This window comes from Hyla sarda, chromosome 7 (assembly GCF_029499605.1).
Source record: "Hyla sarda isolate aHylSar1 chromosome 7, aHylSar1.hap1, whole genome shotgun sequence".
Classification (NCBI taxonomy): Eukaryota; Metazoa; Chordata; class Amphibia; order Anura; family Hylidae; genus Hyla; species Hyla sarda.
Window position 1 is genome coordinate 32,810,920 of NC_079195.1, and position 16,416 is coordinate 32,827,335.

The 16,416-nt window shown below is 41.8% G+C and overlaps 1 protein-coding gene across 1 annotated transcript in view; it reads right to left on the reverse strand.

Annotated features, from left to right (window-relative positions):
• Positions 1–14,423: 14,423 nt before the first annotated feature.
• Positions 14,424–16,416, reverse strand: part of LOC130283113 (ovostatin-like) — a 98,096-nt gene continuing 96,103 nt past the window's right edge. Inside the window, exons 31-32 of the mRNA XM_056532299.1 lie at positions 15,849–15,925; positions 14,424–14,554 (exon numbers count right to left, since the gene is read on the reverse strand). Coding sequence (XP_056388274.1) covers positions 15,885–15,925 — 41 coding nt within the window. The 3' untranslated portion in view covers positions 14,424–14,554; positions 15,849–15,884. The remainder of the gene's footprint in view (positions 14,555–15,848; positions 15,926–16,416) is intronic.

Below are 16,416 nucleotides of genomic sequence, written 5' to 3' on the forward strand. Positions count from 1 at the left end.
TATTTATATTGAATAGAACTGCTATATAGTTATAGACTAAATGTGAGGTGACAAGGGGAGATCTACAAAAGAGGGACCCCGACATCCTAGGGACTCTGGCTATGGGGACCTCTATACAGGTACCGGGACTCCACATAAGGGATCCCCTCCTACTCTTTGAAGGTGTCTGCCACCCATCCTACTTATAAATGGGGAATCAACCTACCTACTATCTGCCTTCCATATGGTGGGGGGGGGGGGTCTATCTTTGGAAGTGGGTGTCCATTTAGAAACATACTTTCTGTTACTGCAGCTTTATTTGTGTCACCTAATTTTTTTATTACGTGATATAAAATATCCTGGGAACAAATAGTGTCGCCATTTTGACTTCTCTATAAAGTGGATTATTGACTTATTGAAGCTGTAATAAGATTGTTTCACATAGAAGACAGTCCAATTAAAACAATAATATATAATAACATTCTACACCCATAGCCATCGTTGCTGCAGCCTACATTACCTGTTACTGTCTTGTACCCATAACTATTTTAATACAATGGAAAGGGATATTTAAATCTGTGTTCTCTGACCAAACCCTCAGTTAGGGTTGTATTAACACAGTCATTTGTATCCAATCTGGGAAGAAGAAATATCCACCTAGCAACACTCCCATCTTCTTGGCCTTCATCCATGCAGTATAGTGCAGCACAACAAGGTATTCCACTTCTTAAATGTGAGTAAGCAATATACAGAAAAGGTATATGGGGGGTAGAAATGCAGGAAAGCATTAGGGTATGTTCACATGGAATACTTTTTACAAAATCCCCGTGATTGAATCCACATTGTAGTTCATGCGGTGTGTTTATTTTTTATATTTTTTTCAGTGATTTGGAGATTAGGAGAAAAATGTATGCTAAAAACTGTGACAAGCGGCCACTTGCTAATTTGTATGTAAATCCAATACTATAATGTGATTAGTGAAGGCCACATACAAGCCTCATATAGACCCCACAGAATACTACAAGAAAAGAAAAATAGGGGGGGGGGGGGGGGTGTCGCTAAAATTCCATATTTATTAGTCCATTTAAAAATCACCAAATAGAAAAAGTGAAAACCAAAAGGTGTATAAGTGACAAAGAAATTCGACCGAAGTAAATTCGGCCGCCAAACTACTACTAAATGAGCCAATACTTATAGTCGCTTCACTTAGAAGAACAGTAGATGTAGATTGTGGAAAATAATTGTGATAGCCTGGGGGATGTAGGGTATGGGGAGTGTAGCTGTGTGGTTATTAAAGGGTGCTTGTTAACCCTTGCTATTCGTGACGCCAGGGTTAGGGCTCCTCAATAATGCTTTTCTTACCGCCACCATTCCCAAGAGCGATAGGGAGGTAGATAAGAAGAATGGATTGTCCACAACTGAAGAGTTTCTGAAACCGTATTAACTTTTACTGAAGGTTTTCTGCAAGCTTCAATAATACAACAGTCTCTAAGCATAACAACGGCTTTCCTTGGAGATTGACAAAAGGTTGGGACTTTAGCATTTAGAGCCTTTTAGTACTGTGCATTGTTCCACTGAATTTAGGGGTTAGTTGTGGTCCAGTAGTCACGCTAGCATTAGCGGGGATTTAGATTTGAACTCACAGTTTTGGTTCCACTGAGGCCGGCGGGGTTTTGAGGCCTTGCGTGTCCTTAAATGTTGCGTAGCACCGTCCTGTTAGTCCGGCATCCACAAGAGCAGCAACCCAAGAGAGCGATGATTGGACGCAGCTCCCTTATATGGGCAGGGGCTGGACCAACGCTAATTGGTCCATACTGATGTCAATCACCATTACAGAGATTTGTGGGTAACACGTGACCCAAGGACCTCCTAAGGTCCTACAAAATACCATAGAGGTTACTAGCATGGTCACATGACTGAAGATCCTGCGACGCTGAACAAGGTAAGTACTATACATTACTATAGTATATATATAATTATTAAATATATACATTTATTATTATTAAAGATAGACTTGAGGAGAGGCGACTAGGGGCTGTCCCACCTGAGGAACCCTACCTGAACGTAGTTACTCTGACTTTGGGGACCTCTACACTAGGTACGGTATGCAATACGGTACCGGGACACCACATAATGACCATATCAGTTTCATATCATTTGTACGCGTTCCCAATGCGTTTCTGTCCGCATGTTATATAATGCGCATGGGGACGTCCTCAGGGGAACCTTGTGCTCACAAATAATAGCTCAAATATTTCTATAAAAGGCGATGCATCTGAGTTCATTAAATATGCATTCCTAAATATATACAGGCCAAGTCACCATGTGTAGCTGTCAGGTGATCAAGCAGACATCCCAATATCAATAAAGCGAGTATAAATATTGGCTCATTTAGTAGAGTTTGGCAACAGAATTTATATAGGTCGAATTTCTTTGTCTCTTATACACCTTTTGGTTATCACTTTTTCTATTTGGTGGTTTTTAAATGGACTAATAAATGTGGAATTTTTGTACTTCTGCTGTATTATGTGATGCTATTCCCATGTGGTAATTCTGACTTATGCTGCCACCTACTGTTGCATCTTGGTAACAGGTTGTGAGAGAGGTTACCATACACTAACACTGCTACAATATATTGTATTGAGAAGATTCTCTTTCCAGAGAGAGGAAATCCTGTTAAAGGTAGGGTATGTTCACACAACTGAAATTCTTGTGGATACTACGGAAATATTGGTGCAAAAGCCTCCCGTTGTCTTCAATGGATTCTGCTGCACTGTGCACCCGAAATTTCTCCAGGTTAATATTCCATAATGTAAATGCACCCTTAGAATTAAAACTGGAGTTAGGCAGTGTTAGATTTTAGCAGCAGTCTCTGTGTCTCCATCCAAGTACAATAGAAATAAGGGTGCTGTAAATGGGTGTCTGCGGCCACAGGAGATATCCATAGCCTGGGGCGCCCAACAGGTCTGTGGTATATGGCGTACAAAGTTATACTCATTCAGTGACTGCCGTCTGTTAAATGATCATCTAATCTAACTGTAAGGCAACATAGATACCTGGACAGTGTATATTGAGTTGCCTTAAAGGGGTATTCCGCTGCTCAGCGTTTGGAACAAACCGTTCCGAACACTGGAGGCGGGAGCTCATGGCATCATAGTCCCGCCCCCCTGATTACATCACGCCCCACCCCCTCAATGCAAGTCTATAGAAGGGGGCTGCCCCCTCCCATAGACTTGCATTGAGAGGGCAGGGTGGAGTGTGACGTCATGAGATGGCGAGGCTATGACATCACGAGCTCCCAGTGCCGGCTCCAGCATTCGGAACAGTTTGTCCAAACAGGGGGCAAGTCCTGGGGAAAAAAAAGTGTGGGAACTCACCCAAGATTTCCACTCAAGGCTGGACTCCTGATAATGGGAACAGTGTTCCTGTTGGGGAAAAAGTACAGGAACTTTGTTCCCATGCGTTCCTGCAGGACTTGAGCCCTGGTTCCAAATACTGAGCAGCAGAGTACCCCTTTAATTCAGCATCCTCCGTTAGGTTTCAATAAATCAGCTAATAATTGATAATTGATTATTGATTTAAACTATTGTGGTACTCACACACATCGTGTCACTAATTTGTCACTATATCAGTTATCCATTTTAGAAGCATATTAATAAAAGTTATGAAAGGCAAGCAAGAGAAATAGGGCCAGGCACTGCAAGGGTTAATGCACTAGGTATGATAGCGTAATAAGCCACTGAAAAGCTGAAGTGGTTTAATACTGCAGGTCTCGGGGGGGGGGGGGGGGGGTTCAGTGTCATCGATAGAAGCAATACATGTCCATCAATAAAAAGAGAGAAAAGACACGGCAACTCACCCAGAAGACTTCTGTAACTGGTAAGATTTATTCCGGCATCGGAGCAAAATCAAGAGTGGATAGACAAGCTACAGCATGGGACAGGAGGAGAGTGGGGCAGGTGCAGGGACTGGCAACGTTTCACGTCAATTGACGCTTCTTCCGGCCACAGCGTCAATTGACGTGAAACGTTGCCAGTCCCTGCCAGTCTTTTGGGTGAGTTGTCATGTCTTTTCTTTCTTTTTATTAATAAAAGTAAAATGTTATGTTTTTTTTGGCTGGGGTTTCTAGTTTAGGGTACCCCTTTGGGGGTTTTCCCCTAAAGTTGTTGTTATATTTAGTTATTACCCTTTAACCCCTTGAGGTTTGTTGTTATTGTTGCACCAAGCAGCACACCAATTACTTTGGCCTGCATGTACCCCACAGTCTCCCGCTTCTTCTGACTCCTGGACCCCACATCAATTCTGTCCTGATACCCACCCACATTGGTGTTTTGTGCTCTCTGGTCCCTAAGGCTGCATTCACACCACGTTTTTGCAATACAGTTCCTGTGTCAGGTTTTTGATGAAAAACTGATTCCTCAAAACCGGACTAAACTGTATTAAAACGTGTGTACAAATTTTAACCCATATACAGTTTGAAAAATTATGTTGCATCCATTTTTTAAGAAAAAAACTCATTTTTAACTTTTCACTCCATTATAAATAAAGTTTCACTTGTTTGAGTGAAATTCCAAGAAAAAAAACTGTGCAAAGTCAAAAAACGCATGGTGCAAACCGGATGGAACCGTACGCACATACAGTTCTGTACGGTTCCCATTTACTCCCATGTTAAAAAAAAAATGTATACGGTTTAATACAGTTTTTCACCCGGACCAAAAACCGTAGTAGTCTATGGTTTTGGATATGGGAAATAAAATGGACAAAACCATACAAGACACAAAACGGATGCAACCGGATGCATCTTTTGGCATACGATTTTCAATGGAGAGTCAATGTATTTGGTTTTCAATACAGTTCCGTACGGTTTTCACATTGAAAGCTGTGTTGCTAAAAGGTGGTGTGAATGCACCCTAAGAACGGCCGTCAGGGGTTAATCGGCTCCTAAACCCCTTAAGGACCAAGGACGTACCGATACGTCCTTGGTCCTGCTCTCCTGATATAACGCGGGGTTACACAGTAACCCCACGTCATATCACGGCGGGCCCGGCGTCATAGTGAAGCCGGGACCCGCCTCTAATAACGTGCAGCGCCGATCGCGGCGCCGCGCGCTATTAACCCTTTAGCCGCACGCTCAGAGCTGAGCCGCGCGGCTAAAAGTGAAAGTGAAAGTTCCCGGCTATCTCAGTCGGGCTGTTCGGGATAGCCGCAGCTAATCGCGGCATCCCGAACAGCTGACAGGACAGCGGGTGGGCCCCTACCTGCCTCCTCACTGTCCGATCGCCGAATGACTGCTCAGTGCCTGAAATCCAGGCATGAGCAGTCATGCGGCAGAATCGTTGATCACTGGTTTCTTATGAGAAACCAGTGATCAATGATGAAGATCAGTGTGTGCAGTGTTATAGGTCCCTATGGGAGCATAAGAGATCAGTATAAGAGATCAGTGTGTGCAGTGTTATAGGTCCCTATGGGAGCTATAAAACTGCAAAAAAAAAGTGAAAAAAAAAAAGTGAATAAAGATCATTTAACTCCTCCCCTATTAAAAGTTGGAATCACCCCCATTTTCCAATAAAAAATAAATAAACTGTGTAAATAAAAATAAAAATAAACATATATGGTATCGCCGCGTGCGGAAATGTCCGAATTATAAAAATATATCATTAATTAAACCGCTCGGTCAATGGCGTGCGCGCATTTTTTTTTTAAATTGAATAAAAAGCGATCAATAAGTCCTATCAATGCAAAAATGGTACCGATAAAAACTTCAGATCACGGCGCAAAAAATGAGTCCTCATACCGCCCCATACACGGAAAAATAAAAAAGTTATAGGGGTCAGAAGATGACAATTTTAAACGTATTAATTTTCCTGCATGTAGTTATGATTTTTTCCAGAAGTACAACAAAATCAAACCTATATAAGTAGGGGATCATTTTAATCGTATGGACCTACAGAATAAAGATAAGGTGTCATTTTTACCGAAAAATGTACTACGTAGAAACGGAAGCCCCCAAAAGTTACAAAACGGCGTTTTTTTTTCAATTTTGTCGCACAATGATTTTTTTTCCGTTTCACCGTAGATTTTTGGGTAAAATGACTGACGTCATTACAAAGTAGAATTGGTGGCGCAAAAAATAAGCCTTCATATGGATTTTTAGGTGCAAAATTGAAAGAGTTACGATTTTTTAAAGGCAAGGAGCAAAAAACGAAAATGCAAAAACGGAAAAAACCCCGGTCCTTAAGGGGTTAATATACCTCTCTGTTCCTCACAACCATTTCTCTCATCTCTCTGTATAATTGGTCTGCACAGCATTCATTATCTGCCCTATACTGTCACTTAGTGACAAGGCCATGTAACTGCTCCTAAAAATACAGAACATACCACTGGTGGCTTACAAAACCATTAGGTTCACACCACTTTTTGCAACACAGTTCCCGTATACGTTTTCAATTTAAAAACCATATGCATTGACTCTCCATTGAAAACCGTATGCCAAAAGATGCATCCGGTTGTGTCAGTTTTGCATCCTGTCAGTTTTTTTTCCCCGTGCCCAACCACGGTTTTTGGTCTGGGTGAAAAACCGTATTGAAACATATACGTTTTTTTAATTAAAGATGGGAGTCACTGGGAACCGGACAGAACCGTATGTGCGTACAGTTCCATCCGGTTTGCACCTTACGGTTTTTGACTTTGCACAGTTTTTTTTCTTGGAATTTCAATCAAACAAGTGAAACTTTATTCATAATGGAGTGAAAAGTTAAAAACGTATGTGATTTTTTCTTAAAAAAAAGATGCAACCGGACATAATTTTTCAAACCGTACACGGATTCAAATTTGTACACACATTCTGATACAGTTGGCTGTCCGTGCATGCTGGGAGTTGTAGTTTTACAACAGCTGGAGGCACCCCTGTTTGGGAAACACTGACCTATGCTATATACTACTATATAGTCTAACATGTTGGGAGTTGTAGTTTTTTTGGGGGGCAGCTGCTGAGCCACAGGCTGTATCAGGGCATGCTGGGAGTTGTAGTTAGTAACTAACTGCAACTACCAAATTTAATAAAAAAAAAAAAAACATGAAAAAGTCCCATTAAAACAACAATGGTACTGTTAAAAACTACAGATTGGGGCGCAAAAAATTACACAGGCCCGTATAAGGAGAAATAAAAGTTATAGGGGGTCAAAATAGGACAACATTTCCTTCGCTCATGTGTATCCTGTGATGTTACGCATATATAATTATGCAAATGAACATGGCCTGTATTTTGTAAACAGATTTGTAAATTCCAGATTTGTAAATTACTTCTATTAAAAAAATCTTAATCCTTCCAGTACTTATCAGGTGCTGTATAAAGCAGAGCCAGTTCATTTAAATTTTTTTTTTCTGCCTGACGACAGTGCTCTCTGCTGACACCTCTGTCCATGTCAGGAACTGTCCAGAGCAGGAACAATTCCCCATAGCAAACCTCTCCTACTCTGGACAGCAGTTCCTGACATGGACAGATGTGTCAGTAGAGAGCACTGTGGTCAGACAGAAGAGAAATTCAAAAAGAAACTAACTTCCTCTGTGCTGTACAGCAGCTGATAAGTACTGGAAGGATTAAGATTTTAATTTTTTTATTTATTTATTTATTTTATTTTAAAAATATTTTTTATTTTATTTACAAATCTGTTTAACTTTCTGGCACAAGTTGATTTAAAAAATAAAAATAAAATGTTTTTCATCGGTGTACCCATTTAAACCCCAGCATCCAGAAGGAGGGAGTGGCTGTTCAACAGTTCTCTTCTAGGCTGCAAGGTTTTTGGGATAAATGGACCAAGAGAGACTTGGATGGGTGTGCAGCTAATTCTACCTACCTAATGTAGAATGAATGAGTAAAGACCAGTACATAGGCTGGCATACAATGGGCCATGTAGGACGTGAGTTGATGGAACGATCATATTTGACGAGGTTGTCCAAGAAGTAGGAAATCATCAGCAAGACACATAAAGACACAACAAGCTCTGGTGACCCAGTACAGGATGTTGTCCTGTCCGGTATAAGTTGCTTCGGGCACTTTCAGTGTCTCTGTTCTTGGCCCACTTCTCCAGGGTAAATTGTATTTTGTTATGTTGCCATTTTGTATAATGCACATGTTTATTAGTGTTACTGTACTGTAAGTGATGCAGAGTAAACCAGGTGATCCTGATTCCCCAATGGGATTCCTCCACCTTAAAGGGGTACTCCGCTGCTCAGTGTTTGGAACAAACTGTTCCAAACGCTGGAGCCAGGAGCTTGTGGTGTCATAGCCCCGCCCCCTCATGATGTCATGCCCCACCCCCTCAATACAAGTCTATGGGAGGGGACTTGACAGCCATCACGTTTCCATACCAATTCCGCTTCCTTGGGTTGTTTCTGGCTTGTGCAGAATTGGTGCTGAATTGGTGTGGAATTTCTGCATGCAGAAATTCAGTAGTGTGGAATCCCACAGAAGTCTATTGAGCTTTCATTTGAGGCGGAAATTCCACCCGTGTGAATAGACCCTTATGTAGTGTAGGGGGGGGGGGGAGGAGTTGTTCAGTCTCAGTCTAGTTCCAGCCAGTGCGAGCTGAGGTACAGTGTGGAGAGGAGCTGGGAGAAGATTGTGATAATCTGAGGAGGCCTGAGGAAAAAGTCTACAATCTACAGCCATGCAATTTCCAAGAACCCCATCGCACAGATACAGTCTCAAGCCTGGTGATAAGCTAGATGCTCCGGGGGAATATTTTTCAGTCAGTCAAATGTCATCGCAGGTTGTCACAAATCTAAAGCTAAAGTATAAAGTCTGCAGCAACCATAATACAGTCAAGCGAAGGTAACTACAAGGCAAGGTCCCAACAAGGCAACAGACTCTCAAGGGTTACTCCACACTTCCCCTGTTCTAGTATGTACTGTAAAGAATTTTACCATCATTACTGCTTCAGTAAAAGATAGTTTTCCGTAACCCTGCATCTGTGGTCATTATTGTCCCCAGCGCTTTGCCCAGGAGAACTGTCTAAGCCTTGGATCGTGGTGGTTAATGTTACCCTGGCGTCCCAAATTGTGCATTACATCATCCACACTGTAGGCACCACAAAGCAGATCCATCAAAATTGTCCACAGTGCATTCTTTGCCATAATAGACTTTAGGGCTTTTAAGAATTACACGGCAGAGACTACTCACTCTCATGGAGTCATCTCTTGGACGTAATCCACTTTTATTTTCATTACTCATTCATATTTCATCATGTCATCCACAGAGGTGTTACAGCAGTTGACTCGGACTTTCCTAGGAATCTTATCATGTAGGGTTTCAGGAATCCATGATCCCTTCCTCATGCATGGAGATAAGTATCACCTGGCAGAATATTAGGCCTAATTTACACCATCACACATAACACCATAGCCAATAGCTTAATTCTTCTTATAACAAATTCAATTACCATGAATATGCAAATAGTGGTGTACAAATATAAAGTATTAAATGCTGATTTAGGCTGTGAATTTAGCATGTTAGAACCTTTGTCGAAAGGATTTGAGCTGGAACTTTTTAAAGTCCCAAACATTATTGATCATGTCTGTTACCTCACCATCTATAAATGGCCTTTGTTTTTACTCTATGGTTTCTCTATGACTACGTCATGTAAAACAGCTCCTGTTATTTTCACTTCAATAAATTGTGTGTTATTGATGGATGTGGCTGAGAGGTAAACCGATGTGCCACTTAAATGGGGTACTCAGGCGCTAAGACATCTTATCCCCTATCCTTTGGATAGGGGATAAGATGCCTGATCGTGGGGATCTTGCCGCTGGGGACCTACGTGATCTTGCACACAGCACCTCTTTATAATCAATCCCCAGAGCATGTTCGCTCCGGGTCTGAATACTCACAATCACAGGGGCCGGAGCATTGTGATGTCACGGCCCCGCCCCCATGTGATGTCATGATCTGTCCCCTCAATGCAAGCCTATGGGAGGGGGCGTGACAGGTGTCACACGGGGCGGGGCTGTGATGACACAATGCTCCGACTCCCGTGATATTGACAAGGACTTAGACTGAGGCTGTGTGACCACTTGATGGTCTGGGACTGTGGTAACAGGATGGTTAGGAGCAATTTCCATAAAGGCAGAGGCTTCACAAATTAAAGGGGTTATCCAGCCAAAGACATCTTATCCCCTATCTAAAGAATAGGGAATAAGATGTCTGATCGCAGCGGGCCCGCCGCTGGGACCCACCGCGATCTCTGTGCAGCACCCGCATTTTATGCAGGCTGCGTCTCCAGTCTTGGAAAGCTCTTTGTTTCCGGGACTTTGGACGTGACGTAATGCCACGCCCCTGGCGTGACGGCCTAGGTGTGGCAAGCTATGGCAGGGAATAGCGTACCAAAGACCCACAACACCACTATAAGTTGGGTGTAAGCCAGCAGCCACCACAGGCACAACCTGACCTTTGCAAGGTATTATAAGGTCCTCTCACTTCTTGTAAAGGACCGCTTTAACTGGAGTAAATAGTTCTGCAACATTCAAGTATAACATCTAATCTAGTGTTACCACCAACCATCAAGCTAGCTGTGCTATTCTGAGTGGTACTAACCATAGACATGAATGGAGGGGGCGTGGCGTGACATCACATCCCAAGTCCCGGAAACCTGGAGGTTTACGAAACTGGAGACGCAGCTCCCGCATAGAATGCGGGTGCTGCAGGTAGGGGGGGGGGTTCCCAGCAGGGGGCCTCCCGCGATCAGACATCTTATTCCCTATCTTTTGGATAGGGGATAAAATGTTTTTGCCCGGAATACCCCTTTAACTGTCTTTCACACTGCCGTAATGTCCTGGCAGTACACTGGCCGTTGTAAAATGATAGGAGTATAACGGGAGAAAAATTAGTGCATGCACCGCCTTTTTCTCACACTATACTCCTTTAACACGCTATTATAATCAATGGGATCTGTCGGTACCCTGCCTAATAACGGCTGTTAAAGGCCAAAAAAAAAAGAGCTTAACGGACACATTACGGGCGGGTCACAATGACAGTGTGAAAGTAGCCTAACAAATACATTCCGCAACCATTCCTATAGGGGAACCCACTAAGCACCCCTTACAGGTCAATGTTGTGCAGAAATAAATGTGAAATGTAATATTGTAAAAATAAAAGCACCCCTGATATGGTTTAGATTAGTGTAGTTTTGTCTTTAAAGCCCAATCCTCAGTAAATCTTTAGTAAATCTAATGTCATCCAGATAAGAAAAAGCTATGAAAAGGTCAATTAGCCTTTTTCACCCTATTAACCCCTTAAGGACTCAACCCATTTTCACCATAAGGACTCAAAACAATCTTCGTTTTCGCACATTTGTTTTTTCTTCCTCAACTTCTAAAAATCATAACGCATTAAATTTGGCACCTACAGACCCATGTAAGGGCGTGTTTTTTGTGTCATCAATTGTACTTTGTAATGACATTACTTATATTATAACATAATCTGCGGTGAAACAAAAATAAAATTATTTGTGGGGGGGGGAATAAAAAAAAAAAAGCAATTTTGCTACATTTTAGGGCTTCCGTTTCGATGTAGTGCACTTTTAGGTAAAATGACACCTTATCTTCATTCTGTAGGTCCATACAGTTACAGTGATACCCAATTTATGTACGTTTTATTTTACTGCTATAAAAAAAATTATAACGATATGCACCAAAATTAGTATGTTGACAATTGTCATCTTCTGATCCCTATAACTTTTTAATTTTTTTGCGTATGGGGCGGTATGAGGGCTTATTTTTTGTGTCGTGGTCTGTAGATTTTTTCAGTATCATTTTTGTTTTTATGGGACTCTTTGATCGCTTTTTATTAATATTTTTATGGTATATGAAGTGACCAAAAATTCACAATTTTTTTATGTGGAAGCCATTGACTGTGCGGTTTAGCTAACCGCATGCGGAGGTGCAACATACAATTTTTTTTTATTACATTATTTTATTTAGAAAATAGGAAAAGGGGGGTGATTTAAACTTTTATTAGGTGGTTCTTATTCACATTTATTCTGTTATTTTTTTCCCCCTTTTTACTTTTTTTTAGCACCCTTAGGAGGCTATACCATGCAATCTTTTGATTGCATACACTGTTCAATCCTATGCCATAGCATAGCATTGATCAGTGTTACAGTGAGAACACTTTAAACTCTGTTAGCGGGACTCAGGACGTACAGGTACGCCCAGCGCCCTTAAGGGGTTAAGGTAAGAAAGTTATGCTGGAACTCAAAAATACTGAATTTTTTTTTCTATTAGTTTGTTTATTTATTTTTTAGGTAGCACAAGTACAGCAGGGAAAAACAAGTATACCTAAACTATGAGAGACAGAATGAGGGGAAAGAATACAGGAAATTACATTGTAGGATTTCTAATGAATTCATTGGTAAATTCCTTGATAAAATAAGTATTTGGTCACCTACAAACAAGCAAGATTTCTGACTCTCACAGACCTGTAACTTCTTCTTTAAGAGTCTCCTCTGTCGTCCACTCGTTACTGTATTAATGGTACCTGTTTGAATTTGTCATCAGTATAAAAGAAACCTGTCCACAACCTCAAACAGTCACACTCCAAACTCCACTATGGCCAAGAATAGAGATGATTGAATTTTTGAAAAAATCGGTTTGTCGAATTCACCGAATTTTCCGCAAAAAATTCGGTTTGGTCCGAATTTATTTGTGGGGAATCTCTATTAAAAATGGCTATTTCTGGCCTACAGAGAGCCTCAGTAGTGTAGAACACTTTGCATTGCTGTAACACGCAAAGGGTGTGTGCTGGGTTAGTGAAATAATACTGTTATTCAGTATGACATGCAGATTAGAGGCATCGCTATTAGAATCACTGCTGCAGAGCAGCACAATGACAGAGCCTAGAGGTGGCATCAGTATGAGGAGACCATATAGTGGCTGAATGACACAGCGTGGAGTTGGCTGCAGCATGAGGATACAATATAGTGGCTGTATGACACAGCATGGAGGTGGCAGCAGCATGAGGAGACCATATAGTGGCTGAATGACAGCGTGGAGGTGGTGGCAGCATGAGGAGACCATATAGTGGCAGAATGACCCAGCCTGGAGGTGGCAACAGCCTGACGAGACCATAGGGCCACACAAATGAAAAGATTAAAGATATTATTTAACATTAAAACTGAAGATTTCAAATACATGAACGGAAAAAGTTTTATTTAATGTGCCAGCAGCATGAGGAGACCACATGGCGGTACAGTGACACAGCCTGGAGGTGGTGGAAGCATGATGAGACAATATAGTGGCTGAATGGCACACCCTGGAGTTGGCGACAGCAAGAGGAGACCATATAGCGGCTTAATGACACAGCCTGGAGTTGGCAGCAGCATGAGGAGACAATATACTGGTTGAATTACACAGCCTGGAGTTGGCGGCAGCAAGAGGAGACCATATAGTGGCTGAATGACACAGCCTGAAGGTGGTGGAAGCATGAGGAGACTAGTGGCAGAATGAGCTCAGGCCTCTCGCTGCGATCTCTGCCTGCGCCTGATTAATTTAGGCCTCTGCCACTCCTCTGTACATGTCCTGACACTTTTCTGTCTGACATACTTAGTGCTTATATGAGGGGAGGACAATACTCTCTACTACGTTTAAAACAGTATTTGTCTACAACACCAGCAGGTGTGTGCTTATTATTTGTACTGTGAATATTTTGTATTTTTTTTTTTCATAATAAATCATTTGTCTGGTAAAACAAACCATATACTGTATTGTTCCTGAATAGAAGTGCGAGACTATAGATTTGGGTTAATATTTTTCCTATTTTTAAGATACTGAGAATATTAGATTATTTTTGGAAATTGTATTACAGTGTTTCCCAACTGGTGTTTTGCCACTGGTTATGGATACTAGACTTATGGGGATAGAACATTCATCTAGGGATTTATTCTGATGCCATATTGGGGTTGAGAAAGGATTTTTACTCATAAGTCATGGGGCAATTGGCATCAGCCTCATGAGTTATTTTGCCTTCCTCTGAATCCACACAGTAGGGTTTTTGGTTGAACTTGATGGACTCCAAGAATAAAATAACATTAATGTACAGAATGTAGAAATATAGAATCCCGTCCCCTTCATCCTCCTGTACCCCTTCCCTTCACCTCCTTGGTTTAACTTGATGCACATGTATATTTTTCAACCATATTATGTAACCATAAGTGGGTACCCTAAAAATTGGGGTCTTATCCCCTTTAGCATGTAACCACAGCCGTTCTTTGCTTAGTGGCAATCTCATTGGAGTTTTTTTGTCATTTCCAGTGGATGTGTCAAAAACTGATTATTTTGGTCGCCACCAGTGAATGTTACACCAAGTGTTTTTGACCAATGAAAAGTTCACAGGTTCTTAGTAGAATTAGAGGAAAAACAATAAATAAATGACAAAAGACATAAGATTATGAGATAACATTCAAAGTTTATTCCAAGGGAAGAGGACGTCCTCACAAAGGTGAGAATACTCTGAAAAGAATGTGGAGGATGTGAAGGTGACCATTTGGGAAGTCTGGAAATATCGCTGATCACATGGTTCAACCTAGTAGAAAGAATGGTAAAAGTTATTACAATAGTGGAATCAAAAAGGCATCAAGGATAAGCAAATTAATGAATGAATGGAAAGTCCTAAAATGGGTACTCCGTCCCTAGACATCTTATCCCCTATCCAAAGGATAGAAGATAAGATGTCTGATCGCGGGGTCCGGCACGGCACCTCAGAGCGAACTTCACCCCATGCCGGATGACTGGCGATACGGGGCGGAAGCTCGTGATGTCAAGGCCACGCTCCACTCGTGAAGTCACGGCCGCACCCCCTCAATGCAAGTCTATGGGTGGGGGCGTGACAGCTGTCATGCCCCCTCCCAAAGGCTTGCATTGAGGGGGCTTGGCCGTGACGTCACGAGCGGGCGTGACCATGATGTCACGAGCCACTGGCGCTGCACCCAATGCTCTAAACGAACGCCGAGTGCAGCAGGGAGATCGAGGGGGTCCCCAGTGGCGGGACCCCTGCGATCAGACATCTTATCCCCTATCCTTTGTATAGGAGATAAGATGACTAGTGGCGGAGTTCCCCTTTAAGATGTTTGGGTACTGGGATAGTTCTATATGGTCAAATGTATATGACACCACCCACCCTCTAAATATGGGATTTGGCCATTTCAGACTCATGTGTTTAAATATGCCTTCAATCAAGTATACTGCCCTGAAGTCTTCATAGACGACCAATAGCAGTAGAATGCGCCATACGAAACACTAGTGACTTTCATCATGGAATAGTCATAATATGCCACCCTACCAAAACTCTTTAGCAGGTGTCTGTCCCAGTAGAGCATCCCTGGTTACCTGGACATGCTGGTACTAGTGTTTGGCGCGAATACATTCGCTATATATTCTAAATTATGAATATTCCCTTTTTTCTGCATATTCGCATGTTCCTTCTTTTCACTTGTGGGCCAATTAGAATGATTCAAATACACTTGTCAGAGGTTATCAACAACATCCCTAGCAACCAATAGTAAAGTTGCCCACCCCCTCATTATTTTCTTCCTTGAATATGCGAATATAACGAATATAGGACAAATATTCATCTATATATTCGCAAAATATCGCAAATTCGAATATGGTCAATGCCGCTCATCACTAGCTGTTATTGAAACATAAGAGTAGTAACAATACTATCTTACAGTAATGGACTGAGGACTTTATCTATTCTGGGGGCCTCCCTCACTGCAGTGCACCTTTAGTTTTCTCACAGAGGTTTTACTGTATATTTTCTATACACATTGCACTTAAAAAAAAGTGATTTTGGCTATTGATAAATGAGTTCTTCTGACCAATGTTTCTGAGTGACGAGTCTTTCGTTTTCCCTGCTAGGCACATGGGTGGCGGTAGGAGGCATAGCCATTTTCAGCTGTAGAAATAAAATCAGAGATGTTAACCCAAGATGATACCAAAGTCTATATTCATTTCAAAGCAATAACCCATGAATATTCCTATTCTCGGTAAATGTCTACCCTTTAACGTCATGACATTTTTGGATACAACTTTTTGGTTCATGTGTTACTATATCTTTGTAGTGCTTGGGGCTCCATTTCTCTTATACTGAGCAGAAAGAAGATAGAAGATTGGGCGACCAGATGGAGCCAAGGTTAGGTAAGTAAGCCCCAGCCCCATCTTAATTATTATGTAATGTTGGAATATCCCTTTAAAGGGGTACTCCACTGCTTAGCATTTGGAACAAACTGTTCCAAACGTTGGAGCCGGCGCTGGGAGATCGTGACTTCATAAAATCGCCCCCTCATGATGTCATGTCCCGCCCCTCAATACAGGTCTATGGGAGGGAGCGTGACAGCCATCGAGTAAGGAAATACCTCATATGCGTATGTAAAGTGTTCGGCGAGC